The 14445-nt window shown below is 35.4% G+C and overlaps 1 protein-coding gene across 6 annotated transcripts in view; it reads left to right on the top strand.

The window, feature by feature from the left end:
* COP1 (COP1 E3 ubiquitin ligase) overlaps positions 1–14445 on the top strand; it is a 306374-nt gene that overhangs the window by 142618 nt on the left and 149311 nt on the right. For all 6 annotated transcript variants that reach the window (XM_074222102.1, XM_074222097.1, XM_074222096.1 and 3 more), the window contains one exon: positions 1145–1280. In XM_074222102.1, the coding sequence (XP_074078203.1) occupies positions 1145–1280 (136 nt within the window). The remainder of the gene's footprint in view (positions 1–1144; positions 1281–14445) is intronic.

Raw genomic sequence — 14445 nt, 5'->3', positions numbered from 1 at the left:
ACAGGGTGCTTCTATATCTCCCTCAATAGGAATATATTTATATTATAGCTAAATTCTAGCTTTATCTTATATTTAGAATGGAAAATAAAATTCATGAATTGTATTTCCTTTTAGCCATTCACTTCTAAGATAATCTGCTCCTTTAAATAGTTATTTCAAACTAACTTTAAGCTATTAGCAATGAAACCACTTGGAATTTCATGAGTGTGCTTAAATTTCCTAAGTTTTAGATTTCCTATCATAATATCAGATTCAATAAATATACTTTCAAATGATAATAGATCTGATTAAAATCCAGTCCTTTAGATAAAAGAACACTTAATTTTGACAATAGAAATTTTGAGAAATTCCAATTTATATAGGCTTCATTCAGGTTTTTAACCATTCATTCTCAAAAAAAATAAAATGGATTAAAAATGCTGTTTATCAGATCATGATTACCTGGATGGATAGCCTGCTGAATTAATCTTTAAATATATATAGGATAGGGGTACAAATTGTGCTACATTGTTTTCAGTTTTCCATTGACTTTATGTATGTGTATGTGTATATTACTCTTTTCCTTGAAAGAAATTTAAATATTGACTTTTAAACACCATTGTTTTACTGAATGTCTGCATATCTTTTCCCATTAAGTTGGCCTTTCAAAAAAGTATAATGTTTAAGAAGACTTAACTTTTTATTTAAAATAAAATCTATTGTGAAACTTGGTTTGGGAATATAAGCAGAAATAATTATATAATTCTACATCTTTGTAAGACTAATAAGTGTTTCTTTTGAGACTTTTTCCTGTGGTGAATTGACAGTTTTAATAAAACTACTACCTTATCTATGCCAAGAGAGCTTTCCATTTTCAAGAAATTATTGTTTGATACATAAAGGAAATTATTCCCTTGTTAAAAAAAAGGAAAGTGAAGTAGTTTACTTTGGTACCCCAAAGACTTAATTTTCATTAAACAGAATTGTATTTAAGATATGCCGAGTAAGATTAATTAATTAATTTTTGAGTAGTAGTTTGCAAAAGTTGTACCTAGAAAATAGTTTATGAAGTTGCAGATTAACCTTTTTTTTAAAAAATGGATATTATTTTTGTTCAGATCATTTCTGCTTTTTTTCCCATTAACTCTTTGTTATCTCAATTTAGATGACAGTAGAACCTCAAGCCAGTTGGATGAATTTCAAGAGTGCCTTTCCAAGTTCACTCGATACAATTCAGTCCGACCCTTGGCCACTTTGTCTTATGCTAGTGACCTCTATAATGGTTCAAGCATAGTCTCCAGGTAAGCATGGTGCATTATTCGGGAAGAATGTGAAGCATAAAGTCTTTGTTCTTTGTTGTGAGTGTATCTGAAAGATCATTTTGTTTTATGTTTTTATTGTGGGTTAAACACTTGTCAAAATGTTTTTGGAAAACCTTGTGTTATGACTATAGTTTTCTTTTACAAGACTACTTGATTATATTCTTATTAACAGTGTCTCATTGATAACTGGGTATAATAATTCTGGCAATTTTCACTTTTACATATTGGGAAAATGTAAATTTTTTCCTGAAATATTCACTATACAATTCTGCTTCAGTGACTGCCATTTAAATTTAAATCATGTAAAAGCACAGTTTTAATTCCCTCAGCTCTTGGTGTACTTGCCCAAGGTCACACAGCTAGGTAATTATTAAGTATCTGAGGTCGGATTTGAACTCAGGTCCTCCTGACTCCAGGACTGGTGCTCTATCCACTGCGGCACCTAGCTACCCTACCTTAATCTTTGAAAGTCAGTTATAGCCTTATCATTATATCAGTTTATATGTATTTTGATGAAGTTGTATCTTTAGTCTTACATTGAAAGTGCTTTGATCCCTTAACCCTATTGCCTTAAATAACTAAAATTTAAAAAATATATATACTAAAAAAGAAAACATACTGAAAGCCCTTTGAACATTAGGGAAGTATCATTAATAAAAATAAGAATAGGTTTTATAACAATGTAACAAGTTTTTAAAATTTTCACATTTTGCCATTTTCAAAGAATCAAAAGACTTTTCTTTTAAAATAGTAAAAACAAAAATTAAGCCATGGATTTCTTAGCAAACATTTGTAATTTTTAAATTACTTGTAAAAGTCAGACTACAATACATATCAGTTATGATACAAATTCAACCTGTACTGATTTTGAGTTCACTGTAACACAAATTTGAGCCTTCCTTCAGTGAACTTGAATTTAGTTACCAACATGAATTTAGCCTGAATTGTTTTTTCATTTAACAAAAATTATTTCCTTTCCAAATTATTGCACCTAACAGCACTTCGGTGGTATTTGATTAGAAAATGCTAGAAGAACAATAAATCTCTTGATGTTTTCAAAGAGGAGAGTGATTAATTATATAATTTTTCTTTTTTCTGTTACTGAAAATTTAAATGACTTGAGATTATTTTAGCCTGATATAATGAGATGGAATTTTGTTACTTTTAAAACTTGTTTGTGCTGAAGAATTTACATTAGTGTGCTGACAAATTTACATTAGTATGCTGTATCATATTAAGAAGAAAGTGCAGTCCCCTAATTGAAACCGAGTTGACTTTTGCAACTAGCAACTTTCAAATATCTTTCAAAAATAACTTTCAAAAATCATTACATAATTGACTTCACATTCCAGGACTTCATTCTCTTTTCATGTTGAATTGAGTTAGGACTTCCAGAAGTGGAGGACAATCATTAGGGTGGTAACCATAAAAAAAGGTCTGATTCTTTTGGGAAATAGAAATCATGGACATGAAAAAGATATATATAGTAATCCTTCTTTCTTGGCCTGCAAATCCCCAAACACTTAACATTTTGATAACATCTTAGAAATTCTTACTTTATGCTCTTTTAAGAAAGGAAACAGTGAAAACTTTTAAGTAGAAAAGGCAAGTTAGCATTGACATTTTATACTCTTTAATGGTATTAATTTTTTAAAAACAATTTTAATATCTTAGTAGTAATCATTAAGTAATGATTTTAACTAACTTAATTCATATTAAATGAGTTTTAAATCATCCATGATACTCCCCACCCCAACCTCAGTTTACCATCCCTAGTTGAAAATGCAAAGAAAAACAAAACCAATTTACAACTATGTTTAGTCAATCAGAAACAAATTTCTGCCTTGGCTATGTCTAAAATAATACCTGTCTCATTCTGCATTATGAGTCTTTCATTTCTCTATCAAAAGGTGGGTATCATATTTTATGATTAAGTCCCTAGAGTCTGGGTTGGTCATTACTCTTATAAGAATTCACCACAGTAGTATTGCATCAAATTCATTTAAGTTGTTCACAAATCTATTCCTCAATTTATGAGTCTTCCTTCAGATTTTCATTCTTTACCATCTTTAATAGAGCTATAAATATTTTGTATATTCTTTTTAATATATAGAACCAATACCTCCTTTAATCTATCCTTCCTCTAATTCCTTCTCCCTGCCTTCCCTTTCTTCTTCTTCTCCTTTTTTTTGGTAAAGCCTTTTACTTTTATTTATTTTTCACATTATTACAATAGTCCTGTTGTAATAATAAACATAATTCCCACCCATACACATTCAAAGAAAGAGACCTCAAGAAAAACAAAGTTAGAAGGGAAAAAAAGTATGCTTCAGTCTGTAGTCAGATACATCAGCTCTGTCTTTGGAATAAAGAGCATTCTTTATGAAAAGTCCATCAGAAAAATTGTTTCAGTATCCCCCCCCAATTGCTATTGCTAGCTATATTTCCCTCCATCTTATTCCTTTCTCTTTCTTTCTCTCTCTTTCTCTCCTTTCTCCCTTTCCCTCCTCAAAACCACAGTCTTCCTCTCTTCTATCAGCTATAGCCTCCCTCCCTTCACCCATCCCTTTTCTCTCATTCCTTTCCTATTTTCCACGAGGGTAAGATAGATTTCTGTACTCTATTGAGTGTGAATGTTATTTTCTCTCTGAACCACTTGTGATGAGAGTGTAGGCTCACTCACTTCCTCTCACTTTCCCCTTCCACTCAATTGAAAAAAGCTTTTTCTTGCCTCTTTTATATGAAATATTTTTATATTGTTTCCATGGTATACATTGTATACATTGGTCCAAATCGAGTGTGATAAGAGAGAAATCATATCCTAAAGAAGAAACATAAAGTATAAGAGATAGTAAGATAAGACAATAAGATATCAGGTTTTTTTTTTCTTCTTAATTTAAGGTAACAATCCTTGGCCTTTGTTCAAACTCCACAGTTGTTTCTTTGGATACAGATGGTATTCTCCATTGTAGACAGCCCCAAATTGTTCCTGATTGTTGCACTGATGGAATGAGCAAGTCCATCAAGGTTGATCTTCACCCCCATGTTGCTGTTAGGGTGTACAGGGTTTTTGCAGCTGTTTTCAGCCCCCTCCCACCCACCCCTATCCCCCTGGGATTTCAATTCCCCCAAGGCCTTATAAAAAGGTCTGACTGCTCTCCTGGCCTCTGTGATGAACACAAGCACCCCCTCTGCCCTGAAACTGTGAGGAAAGTCTCTACTCCACTGTGGTGGTATGGGGGCCCAGACTGTGACCTGGATCTGAGTGTCGGCAAAGCAGTAAAGTCCTGCTTTAGGGATAGTGGAGAGACCTCTACTGTCTTCCCTGACCCCTTACCGTTGGTGAGCTGAGAGCTCTGGAAGCAGCTGCTGGGAGACTCTGAAGTGCCTGCTCCTGGTTCCTGGGGCCAGGGCTGTGCTGGGTCTCCTCTGGATTGGGCCCTTTGCTCATTTTGGTGTAGCAGAGTTTTCCCACTGTCATTCCAAATTTTCCTTGGCAATCCCTGGACTGAGAAGTCTGGAAACTGACCTGCTTCCATGAATCCAGGTGCCCCCAGAGACCCAGGCACCCAATCAATTGTTCCTGGATGGCTGGAGACAGTTTGCTCCCATGGTCAGTGCAGCCTGGGCTGTGCTATATAACAAATCTTTTTTTTTTTTAAGTCCAGCCTTGATTTAATTAGCTACAAGAGTCTTAAAGGTCTCTAAGTAATGGGAGACTCTGGAGGTCTCACTTGAGAGCTTTATAAATGATAATAAGTTATCAGAGACACTGACTCAGGACTGTCCAGTTTATGATGATCTCATCAGACAAAGTGCTAAGTTTGTCACCACAGCAGAATTAAAGTGGGTCAAAGGATAATGAGACACTTAAGTTTAAAGCTAAAGTTTAAAGCTAACACTCCTGCTTTTAATTAGGTTTTTTTTTGTCTCAAACATAGTGATGTCATCTTAGACCTCTTCAATGGAGAGACAAGATTATTCAATTATACTAAGAGAAATAAAACTCTAAAGAATTAGAAATGTTATATCTCCCTTTTGAGGTTGTATACAATTTTTTTTTAGGTTTTTGCAAGGCAAATAGGGTTAAGTGGCTTGCCCAAGGCCACACAGATAGGTAATTATTAAGTGTCTGAGACCAGATTTGAACCCAGGTACTCCTGACTCCAAGACCGGTGCTTTATCCACTACGCCACCTAACCACCCCACCAGTTGTATACAATTTGATGGTTCTGACCAACATTTGGTTTTTTTTTTCCTTCCCCTTTTCATTTACCTTTTTATAGAACTCTTGAGTCTTGTATTTTGTAATTGATTCTCTTTTCTGGTTCTCAAGTTCAGTTCTGGTCTTTGTGTCAGGAAATTCTGGAACTCCTCTATTTCGTTGAACATCCATCTTTTTCCCTGACCAGTATATTTTGCATGGTAGTACATTCTAGATGGGAATCCCAAGTCCTTTGCCCTCCAATATGTGTCATTCCAAGTCTTTCAGTCCTTCAGTATTGAGGCTGATAGGTCCTAGTGAGTTTGATTGTGTTTCCTTTGTATTTTTCTTTTTGTTGCTTGTAGTATTTTCCCATTTCTTTGAGAGTTCTGGAATTGGCTATAACACCCCTTGAAATTTTTATGCTGGGATCATTTTCTGGAGGGGTTCTCTGTATTCTTTGAGTGGTTGGTTATATTGTTTTCTTGTTCTAGCAGATTTGGACAGTTTTCCCTATTAATTTCCTGCATGGTATTTTCCAGATTCTTTTCTGATCAAAGGTTTCTGATTGGCTGATGATTAATAGATTATCTCTTCTTAGTCTATTTTCCAGGTCATTTGTTTTCCCTTAAGGGTACTTTTCTTCAATTTTTTAGCCCTTTTATCTTGTTTGATGGAGTCTTATAGCCTTGTAGATTCATTGGTTTCTGTTTGTTCAATTCTAGTTTTTAGTTATTTTCTTGAATCATCGTTTGTGTTTCCTATTCAAAAATGTTGAATTCTCTGGTCAATTTTTCATAGATTTTCCTTTATGGCTCTCATTTCTTTTTTCTGTTTTTCTTCTTCCTCTCTTCTTTGGTTTTTGAATTCTTTTTTAAGTTCTTTGATAAGCTTTGGTATTTGAGTTCAATTCCTAGACTGTTTTGAGACTTGCCTTGTGAGTAATTTTTCACTGATTTCTTCTTCAGACATGGCATTGTTTTCATCTTTGTCCATAAAGTATTTTTTTACAGTTAGCAATGTTTTAGCTTTTTATTTTAGTTTTTTTAGCTTTTTTTTTTTTACTCATCTTTGTTGTTTTAGCTCTGTTCCTGGGGTATAGGGAGTATGGATCTAACTTTTTTTTTTTTTGTGCTGCAGCTGGGGTCTAATCCCTGGCTTGTCATTGTGCATGTAGTCCAGGCCTTGCCTTTTGCAGAGGTTTGTTTCCTCCTTTATGTCTCGGTTCAGTCTTAGCAGTGAATTGTTCCCAACCCAGTCCTTTCTTTTAACCCAGTGTTCAGATTTTGTTTGGGATTGGAACCTTCTCTTCTGCTTGCTATCTAGCTGGTGGGACCTGTGCTGTTGTCAAACTGTTGGGACCCGGATTGCACTGTAGCTAAAAGCCTCTTGCTGGCTTTCCTTCTCTCTGGCCTCTTGGACTTTTCTCTCCTTTTCTCCCAAAGAAACAGACCTTCACTGAAGATCCTCCATGGTACACGATGTGTACCATTAAATACTTCTTTGAAAAATCTTCTCTTTTTCTATGGGACCTGTAGTTTGAATGTCAGATCAGAGGCTTCATTTATCTTTGGTAGGGAAAAGTTCTGGTAGCATGTTAGCTTCCCACTGCCATCTTGGCTCCACCCTGAGATCTGTAGCAGAAGTGATGTGTGTGGGGGATGGGGAGAGCTCCAGCATGGCTGTCCAATCAGTCATCTGGCCATCTTCGCTGGTCTCATAACAGATCTTTCCAGTGACTCTTCCAAGGTGTTTTGGGCTGGAACCTTGTTTTACTCAGACTTTTTGTGGGTTCTGCTACTCTAGAATTTGGTTAGAGTTATTATTTAGAGGTATTTGGAGTGGTCTGGGCAAGAGCTGCCAAAATTTCCTGCCTTCACTCTACCATCTTACCTTCCTATTTTTCTGTTCATTGAAATATATTTTTGAATTCAGCTTTCTGTGTGCCCTTCCTTCTTTTGACTAGTTCAGATCAGGGTAAGTTTTAATTGATAACTCTTCCTACTATCACCACCTTCTGGATTGCATAGAAGTCTTCCTGTATACCTTGAATATGTGAAATAATTTCTCCTACATCCTTCCCCAAAAGCAGATTCTCTTCTCCTCTTTTTTCATTTTTAAGATCATCATGACATATCAGAAACCCTTGCAAGCCTTTATTAATTGTCTTCACTTTGTGACAGTGGGATTCAGAAGAGAAAGTGTCATCTTTGATCATTTTTTAATGTAAACAGTTAATCCTTATTTAGTGCATTGTCTTTCTTCATCAGTATTTAACCGTTTCTCTTCATTCCTGTTTCGAATTTTGAAGTTTCTTTGCACCTGTAAACTGTTCTTCAGTAATGTTTAGAAGTTCCATATTTTATTAAAGGTTCATTTTTCCCCCAGTAGTATTATGCTATGTTTGTGTGTATGTGGGGGGGGCATTCCTCAATACTTGAATTCTCTTTTTTTTTCTGGTTGCTTGGTATATTTCTTCTTTGACCTAGAAGCTCTTGATTTTTCCTATGATTTCCTGAGGATTTTCATTTTCCTTTTTTTGTTTTTTTCTTTTCCAGGAGGTGACCTGTGGATCCTATATTTATTTTTACCTTCTGATTCTATATCTAGGCAGTTGTCTTTTAAATTTTCTTGAAATATGATGTTTAGATTTTTTTTGACATTCAGTGATTATTAAAGTTTTTTTCCTTCTTAATTTGGTTTCCAGGTCTCTTTCTCTTTGTTTCGTTGTTTGTTCGCTTCTTTCTTTCTTTCTTTCTGTCTGTCTTTCTTTCTTTCTGTCTGTCTTTCTGTCTTTCTTTCTTAATTTCTTAATTTCTTTCTTTCTTTCTTTCTTTCTTTCTTTCTTTCTTTCTTTCTTTCTTTCTTTCTTTCTTTCTTTCTTTCTTTCTTTCTTTCTTTCTTTCTTTCTTTCTTCCTTCCTTCCTTCCTTCCTTCCTTCCTTCCTTCCTTCCTTTCTTTCTTTCTTCCTTCCTTCCTTCCTTCCTTCCTTCCTTCCTTCCTTTCATTTTTTTTGGGGGGGTGCTGTGAGATAGTTTACTTTTATTTTTTAAGAAGCCTTTTGTCTTTAATATTTCTTGTTGCCCCATGGAGCCATTGGCTTCTATTAGTCCCATTCTACTTTTAAGGGAATTTTTTGCATGGACGGAATTTTGTATCTTGTGCCAAACATTTAGGTTTTTTCATATCTTTCACTTCTTTTCAATTATTTTTCTCAAACACTGTCATTCCATTTTTAAAGTTTTAAAAAATTATGCATCTCCTTCAGGAATTCTAATTGAACTTTTACAAGATGTGATATCCTCTGAGGATTTGCTTATAGATGGTTTATAGTCAGTTTCTTCTCTGTTTGTGTCTTGAGCCTCTCTTCCATTATAATAGCAATTATGCTTGGGTTCCTTTTGTGTTTGCCTATTTTTCTCAAGTATTTCCTGACTTCAAACTAGTTGTTGGAGCTAGGCTATACCTCACTTCTGGAGCAAAGATCTGGGCTGGTCTTCTTGTTGTTTTCTTGGGCTTTTGAGTGTTGCATTATCGGCAAATTTTCAGTGTCCCCCAAGTGATCTGATCCTAGCCTAATTCTGATTACTGCTCTCCTGATCTGAGCTCTACAAGTTCCTGATCTGGGTTTTGGTTTATGTAAGAGGAGCCTGCTTCTGGATTCTGCCCTGTCAGCCAGGAAAACTTGATTTGCAGCAACAGAATTGTCTGAGTTTCTTGTCTCTGTTACTGTTGGTCTAGATGCAGGACATAAGATCTTGTTCATAACTTGAACTGGATTCAGGCTGCTGCTGGCTTCTGACTTCCTCCTTTCTCAGTACCACCCCACCCAGAAAAAGCCAGTTCCTTGTCTAGGCCTACTGTCATTGTCACAGTGATGCTTCCTGGATCTGTTGGTGCCCCATAAAGATAGGACCTTCTTCTCTCCCTGATCACTGGAGGGCTCTGCAGGTGTCATGGGCTGACCCCAGCCCTGCTCTCAGAGTCAGCTGAGCTCTTCACCTGTCTTCTCTGTGCAGAACTGAGTTGGACAAAGGATTTCACTGACTCTCTGGATTTCCCCATGATTATTTGATCTGGTGCGTTTTCTAGATCTGTTTAGAAGAGCTTGTCTTGGGGAGATTAGCATAGTGCTTCCATCACTTGACTATCTTAGCTCAGCTGTTTCTGTTATTGCTGTTTTTTTAAAAACATGTTAAACACTTTAATATGACTTTGGTTAGGGGAAAAATAATTCATTAGAATTCTGACTGTACAATTAATACAAAGTATACAGAATTGGATATGAATTTTTCATTATTCCCCTGGAAGGCATTGCAAAGCACCCTGAGAGGCAGCAATCTTGGGAAATACTAGTTATTAAATTTGCCTCTTTCCCTTTGATCTATTTATTTAATAGTGTAAGTCCACAAGGTGGCAGCCTTTGTTTAGTTTGGACGTAGTTAAGGAGTAAAGCTCACAGTATATAAAAGTTGTTATCTTATGTTAATAAATCTTTCTTAATGATGTATGTGTTAAATCAAGGCCACTAATGTAATAGGAGAGAGAATGGCTATAGAATTTCTTCTGTATATAACTGTACAGGTGCAAGTGTGCTTTTCATTTCTATTGTTTTATTCTCAGTACATAGTAGGCACTTAGTAAATATTTGTTGATGACTAAATTGCTCTTTAATAATGTTTTTTCTTATATGGGGTATTCCTTGATGAAATTAATAATATTAAGGAGTGGGGTGGCTAGGTGGCACAGTGGATAGAGCACTGACCCTGGAGTCAGGAGTACCTGAGTTCAAATCTAGCCTCAAACACTTAATGATTACCTGGCTATATGGCCTTGGACAAGCCACTTAACCCTATTGCCTTGCAAAAAAACCAAACAAACCTAGAAATAATAATATTAAGTAGTTAATGTATATACCTATATTTGTAAGTAGCAAATATTTCTTGAATTTATTGAATTTTATAGCAAGAAGGGTAAATTTTAGAGACTATATACTATCTAAATTCCAGAGTTGAAATGGGTCTCAGTGGACATCCCTTTCAACCTATGTCTAGAAAAATAATTTCCTTCAGTCAGACTTCATTTCATTTATGAAATGAAGAAACTAAGACCCAAAGAGGAAAGTGGAATGGCTTGCTCACCTTCATATCTTTAATTGAAGTGTTTCCCCCCCCACTTAATTTCTCTATGCCCAATAATTCTAGTTTATCCTTTTAAGTATTACTGTTCATCTTTGCTTAGATTTTAGATAAAGAATTATAAGAATTACCTTGACTGGATTTAAACCACAATGCTGGCACTTGCAAAGGTTGGCAAATCATGTGACTTCTTTAGTCCTTAAGTCTTTGGAACTTAAGTATTTTTTTAGCATGGTAAAAAACAAACAACTAGAAAGTTATCTTTTAAGGCAACTAGATGACATAGTGAATCAAGTACTTGACCCTGAGATAGGAAGTTGTTGTTATTCAGTCTTTTCAGTCATGGTCAATTCTTCATGGCATTTGGGGTTTTCTTAAAAAAGATCCTGAAATGGTTTGTCATTTCCTTCTCCTCACTTTACAGATGAGGAAACTGAGACAGACAGGGTAAGTGACATGGTCACACAGATAGGTGGAGTTTTGATTTTAGGTCTTCCTGACTTATATCTTTGGCACTTAATTCGCTGTGCAACCTAGCTGCCCCAAGGTAGTCATACCCTTTACCTTGCCATATGTATTACACTTCTATCATATACTCTGAACTTCTTATATCTGATCACTCTCTTTTGTCACTCCACCCCTCCCTCTGCTTCACAGCCCCCATATGTGTTCTTCCTTACTATGACCTCCAGCCCTTTTATTTCTCATTCTTTCCTAGGACAGCATTTTTGCATAGACTCCATTGTTCATTTCACCATCTTGTTCCTTTGGTGTACTAGTTCAGTTCTATTCTGTCACCTTTTCTTGAGGTTTTTTTTTTTTTGACCCTTTATCCTATTTTGAAATTTTGTCCTTTCTACTCTTTTTTTAAAAACGTTTTTATTCATTTTAAGGCAGTGAGGTTAAATGACTTGCCCTTTCTAATCTTAACCTTGGATTACTCTCACAATCTGTTGCCTTCACTTACACATATATGCTGCTGAAAAATAAATCATGAAATTGTTTTGACTAGTTCCAATAAAAATTTATTTTGTTCTTGTTGTAGTGATTATTATTGACTTGTTCATTTATATCAGACTCTTTGTGATCCAATGGACATAGCCCTTCTATCCTCTATATTCTCATGGGGTCTAAGTTCATATCCATTGTTTCTATGATACTATCACTCCAGCTCATGCTTTGCTGTCTCTCTTTCTAATTGCATTCAATCTTTCCCAAAACCTTTTCCAATGAGTCCCATCCTCTCATTATTAATTTATTTTGCATTTTATAAACTGAATCCTCATTGTGGCAATCAATACTTTTATATTTCTTGTATCAATTCTTTATTTCACTCAAAGAGTGACTGTTACACACCTTTTCAGTGCTCTTCAAAACTCCTCTCTACCCTTCCAGCTGAGAAACTTGCCTCATATTTCAGTGAAAAAAAATTAGACCATTTCAAGAGACTTCCCTCTTCTCCCCATCTCTTCATATGTGACTTAAATGTTGCTCACCACTATGCTTTTCACTTCTGTCTTACCTGAAGAGGGGGTCCCTTCTTTTTCCTAAGGCAAAAATCTCTAGATGCCCATAGGATCCTATTCTATACTGTCTTCTCCAGGTGGTTACTCCATCTTCTCATTATCACTCTTGTTTTGAAAACCTCCTTGCCTGCAAACAACTTCCCTCCTGCTTCCATGCCTATCATCAAAAAAATTCTTGATCTTTTTATTCCCACTAATTCTGGTCCTTTATCTTTTTTTCCTCCCTGATATTATTAAATTCCTTGAGTAAGTCATCAGTCAATTGAGAACCACTTTCTTCCTTTCTTCTTTTAACTATTGTCTGACAGTATTATTCAGCTGAAACTGTTCTTTCCATTTATCAGTGGACTTTTATTTTCCAAATTAATCATCTTAATCCTCCTTGACCTCTTTGTAGGCTTTAATAAGGTCAGTCACCCTTGTTTCTCTAATATTCTTTAAATTTTTGTGACATTTCTCTCACCTTGTTCTTGTCCTATCAGGCTGACTCCTCCTCTTTATCCAGATTGCACCTAGTTTTTTTCATTAGTTTCTGTCCTGGGCTATACTTCATGATTGTTACTTGATTTCATCAGTTCCCATGGATTCAATTATCTTCTCTATTCTGATGATTCTTAGATCCACTTATCTAGTCCTAACTTCATGTCAAAACTTCACTCTTCCATTTCCAACTCCATATTCAACATCTGTGAGTGGAATGTCCTTTAGGCAACTTAAAATTAGTGTGTTCAGAAGTGATCTACTTACCTTTCCCCCCAAGCCCTCTCCTTTTCTCAATTCCCCTCAGATTGTTGAGAGAATATCAGTATTCTTTTAGTTACCCAGGCTCACAATCTGGGCAATATCTTAGACTTCTTTTCCTTCTCCTCTCCATTCTGTCTCTTAAATTCTGTGACTTTTACATAGGTAACATCAATTCAATATGCTCCCTTCTCTCCTTTGACACTGCCACAAGCCTTGTATTCTTCATGCCTAGACTATTTCATTATTCTTCTAGTTGGTGTCGCTATCTCATGTTTCTCACCACTCTATTCTCTCTTCCACTCTGCTAGGTAATGAATTGTAGAAATCTAACCATGCCCTACCCACCCCAGGCAGTAAACTCCAGTTTTTCTGTCTTTTTGGATCAAATATGAAATCCCCTGTTTCTCTTTTAAAGTTCTTTCTCCTAGCTGTTCCTCACATAACATTCCAGTTCTAAACTTTGTTATCACTGGTTGTTCCCATATCTCAGATTCTCAGAGAGGACAAGGGAGAGAATTACAGCTGATAGGAACATATGTTTAAGAAGTAAGAATGTCATGTAAAGGAATGGGGGTGAGAGGAAGCCACTAAAGTTTACTGAGTGGGGATTAAGAAATGTGCTATGGTTAGATTTTTTGTTTTAGGAGTATCGATTTGACTTTTTTGGGGGGGTCATAGGGCAAGGCAATCATGGTGACTTGTTCAGGGTCACATAGAATAAGTGATAAATGTTGGTGAATCTGGATTTGAACTGAAGTCCGCCTGACTCCCTCCCAGACCTGGTACTCTATCCAAATTTTGAGATTTGAACGCAGAGCCTTCATAACCAAATCCAATATTAATTTCTCTATCCAAATTATTTCTTCTGTTTAAAAAAATTGTCTAATTGTACTATTATGAAGATAATGCCCTTCTTTCTCTTCCACAAGAAATATTGTGGGATATTCTCTAGTCTTGCAGTTTGATTCGCTAAGAATAGGTACTTTCCCTGTGAAGTCAGTCATTGACAAGAGAATTCCTCAAGGGGGATCTCCCATGACTGATAAATATTGACATCTTTTTCTTAAATATACACTTCGTTTTTTGTTAATTTTTTAATCCAATTACATGTTAAACTTTTAGTTTTGAGTTCTAAATTCTATACTTTAGAACTGTTTCCCCCTCCAACAGTGCCTTAGTGTTCCAATTTTCCCATGTCCTAGAGAACATTATTATTTTTCTTTTCTGTCATATTAATGGTATGAAGTGGTACCTTGTAATTGTTTTAATTTGCATTTCTCTAATCAGTAGTGATTTAGAGCATTTTAAAACATGAGTATAAAAGTTTTTATAGTTTTAATTTCTTTGACTTTTTAATCAGTTTATCCATTTTAATTAGTTAATATGATTTATGGAATGACTTATACATTTGAGAAATTAGACCTTTATCAGACATTTTTTGCTACAGAATCTTTTCCCCCGGTTTTTTGGTTTCATTCTTATTTTGGTTGCATTGGTTTTGTCTATGCAATCACTTTTAATTTTATATTATC

Source organism: Macrotis lagotis, chromosome 2 (genome assembly GCF_037893015.1).
Source record: "Macrotis lagotis isolate mMagLag1 chromosome 2, bilby.v1.9.chrom.fasta, whole genome shotgun sequence".
NCBI classification, from domain to species: Eukaryota; Metazoa; Chordata; class Mammalia; order Peramelemorphia; family Peramelidae; genus Macrotis; species Macrotis lagotis.
Note: the sequence above shows the minus strand (reverse complement) of the source record. Positions and strands in the feature narration are given on the sequence as shown.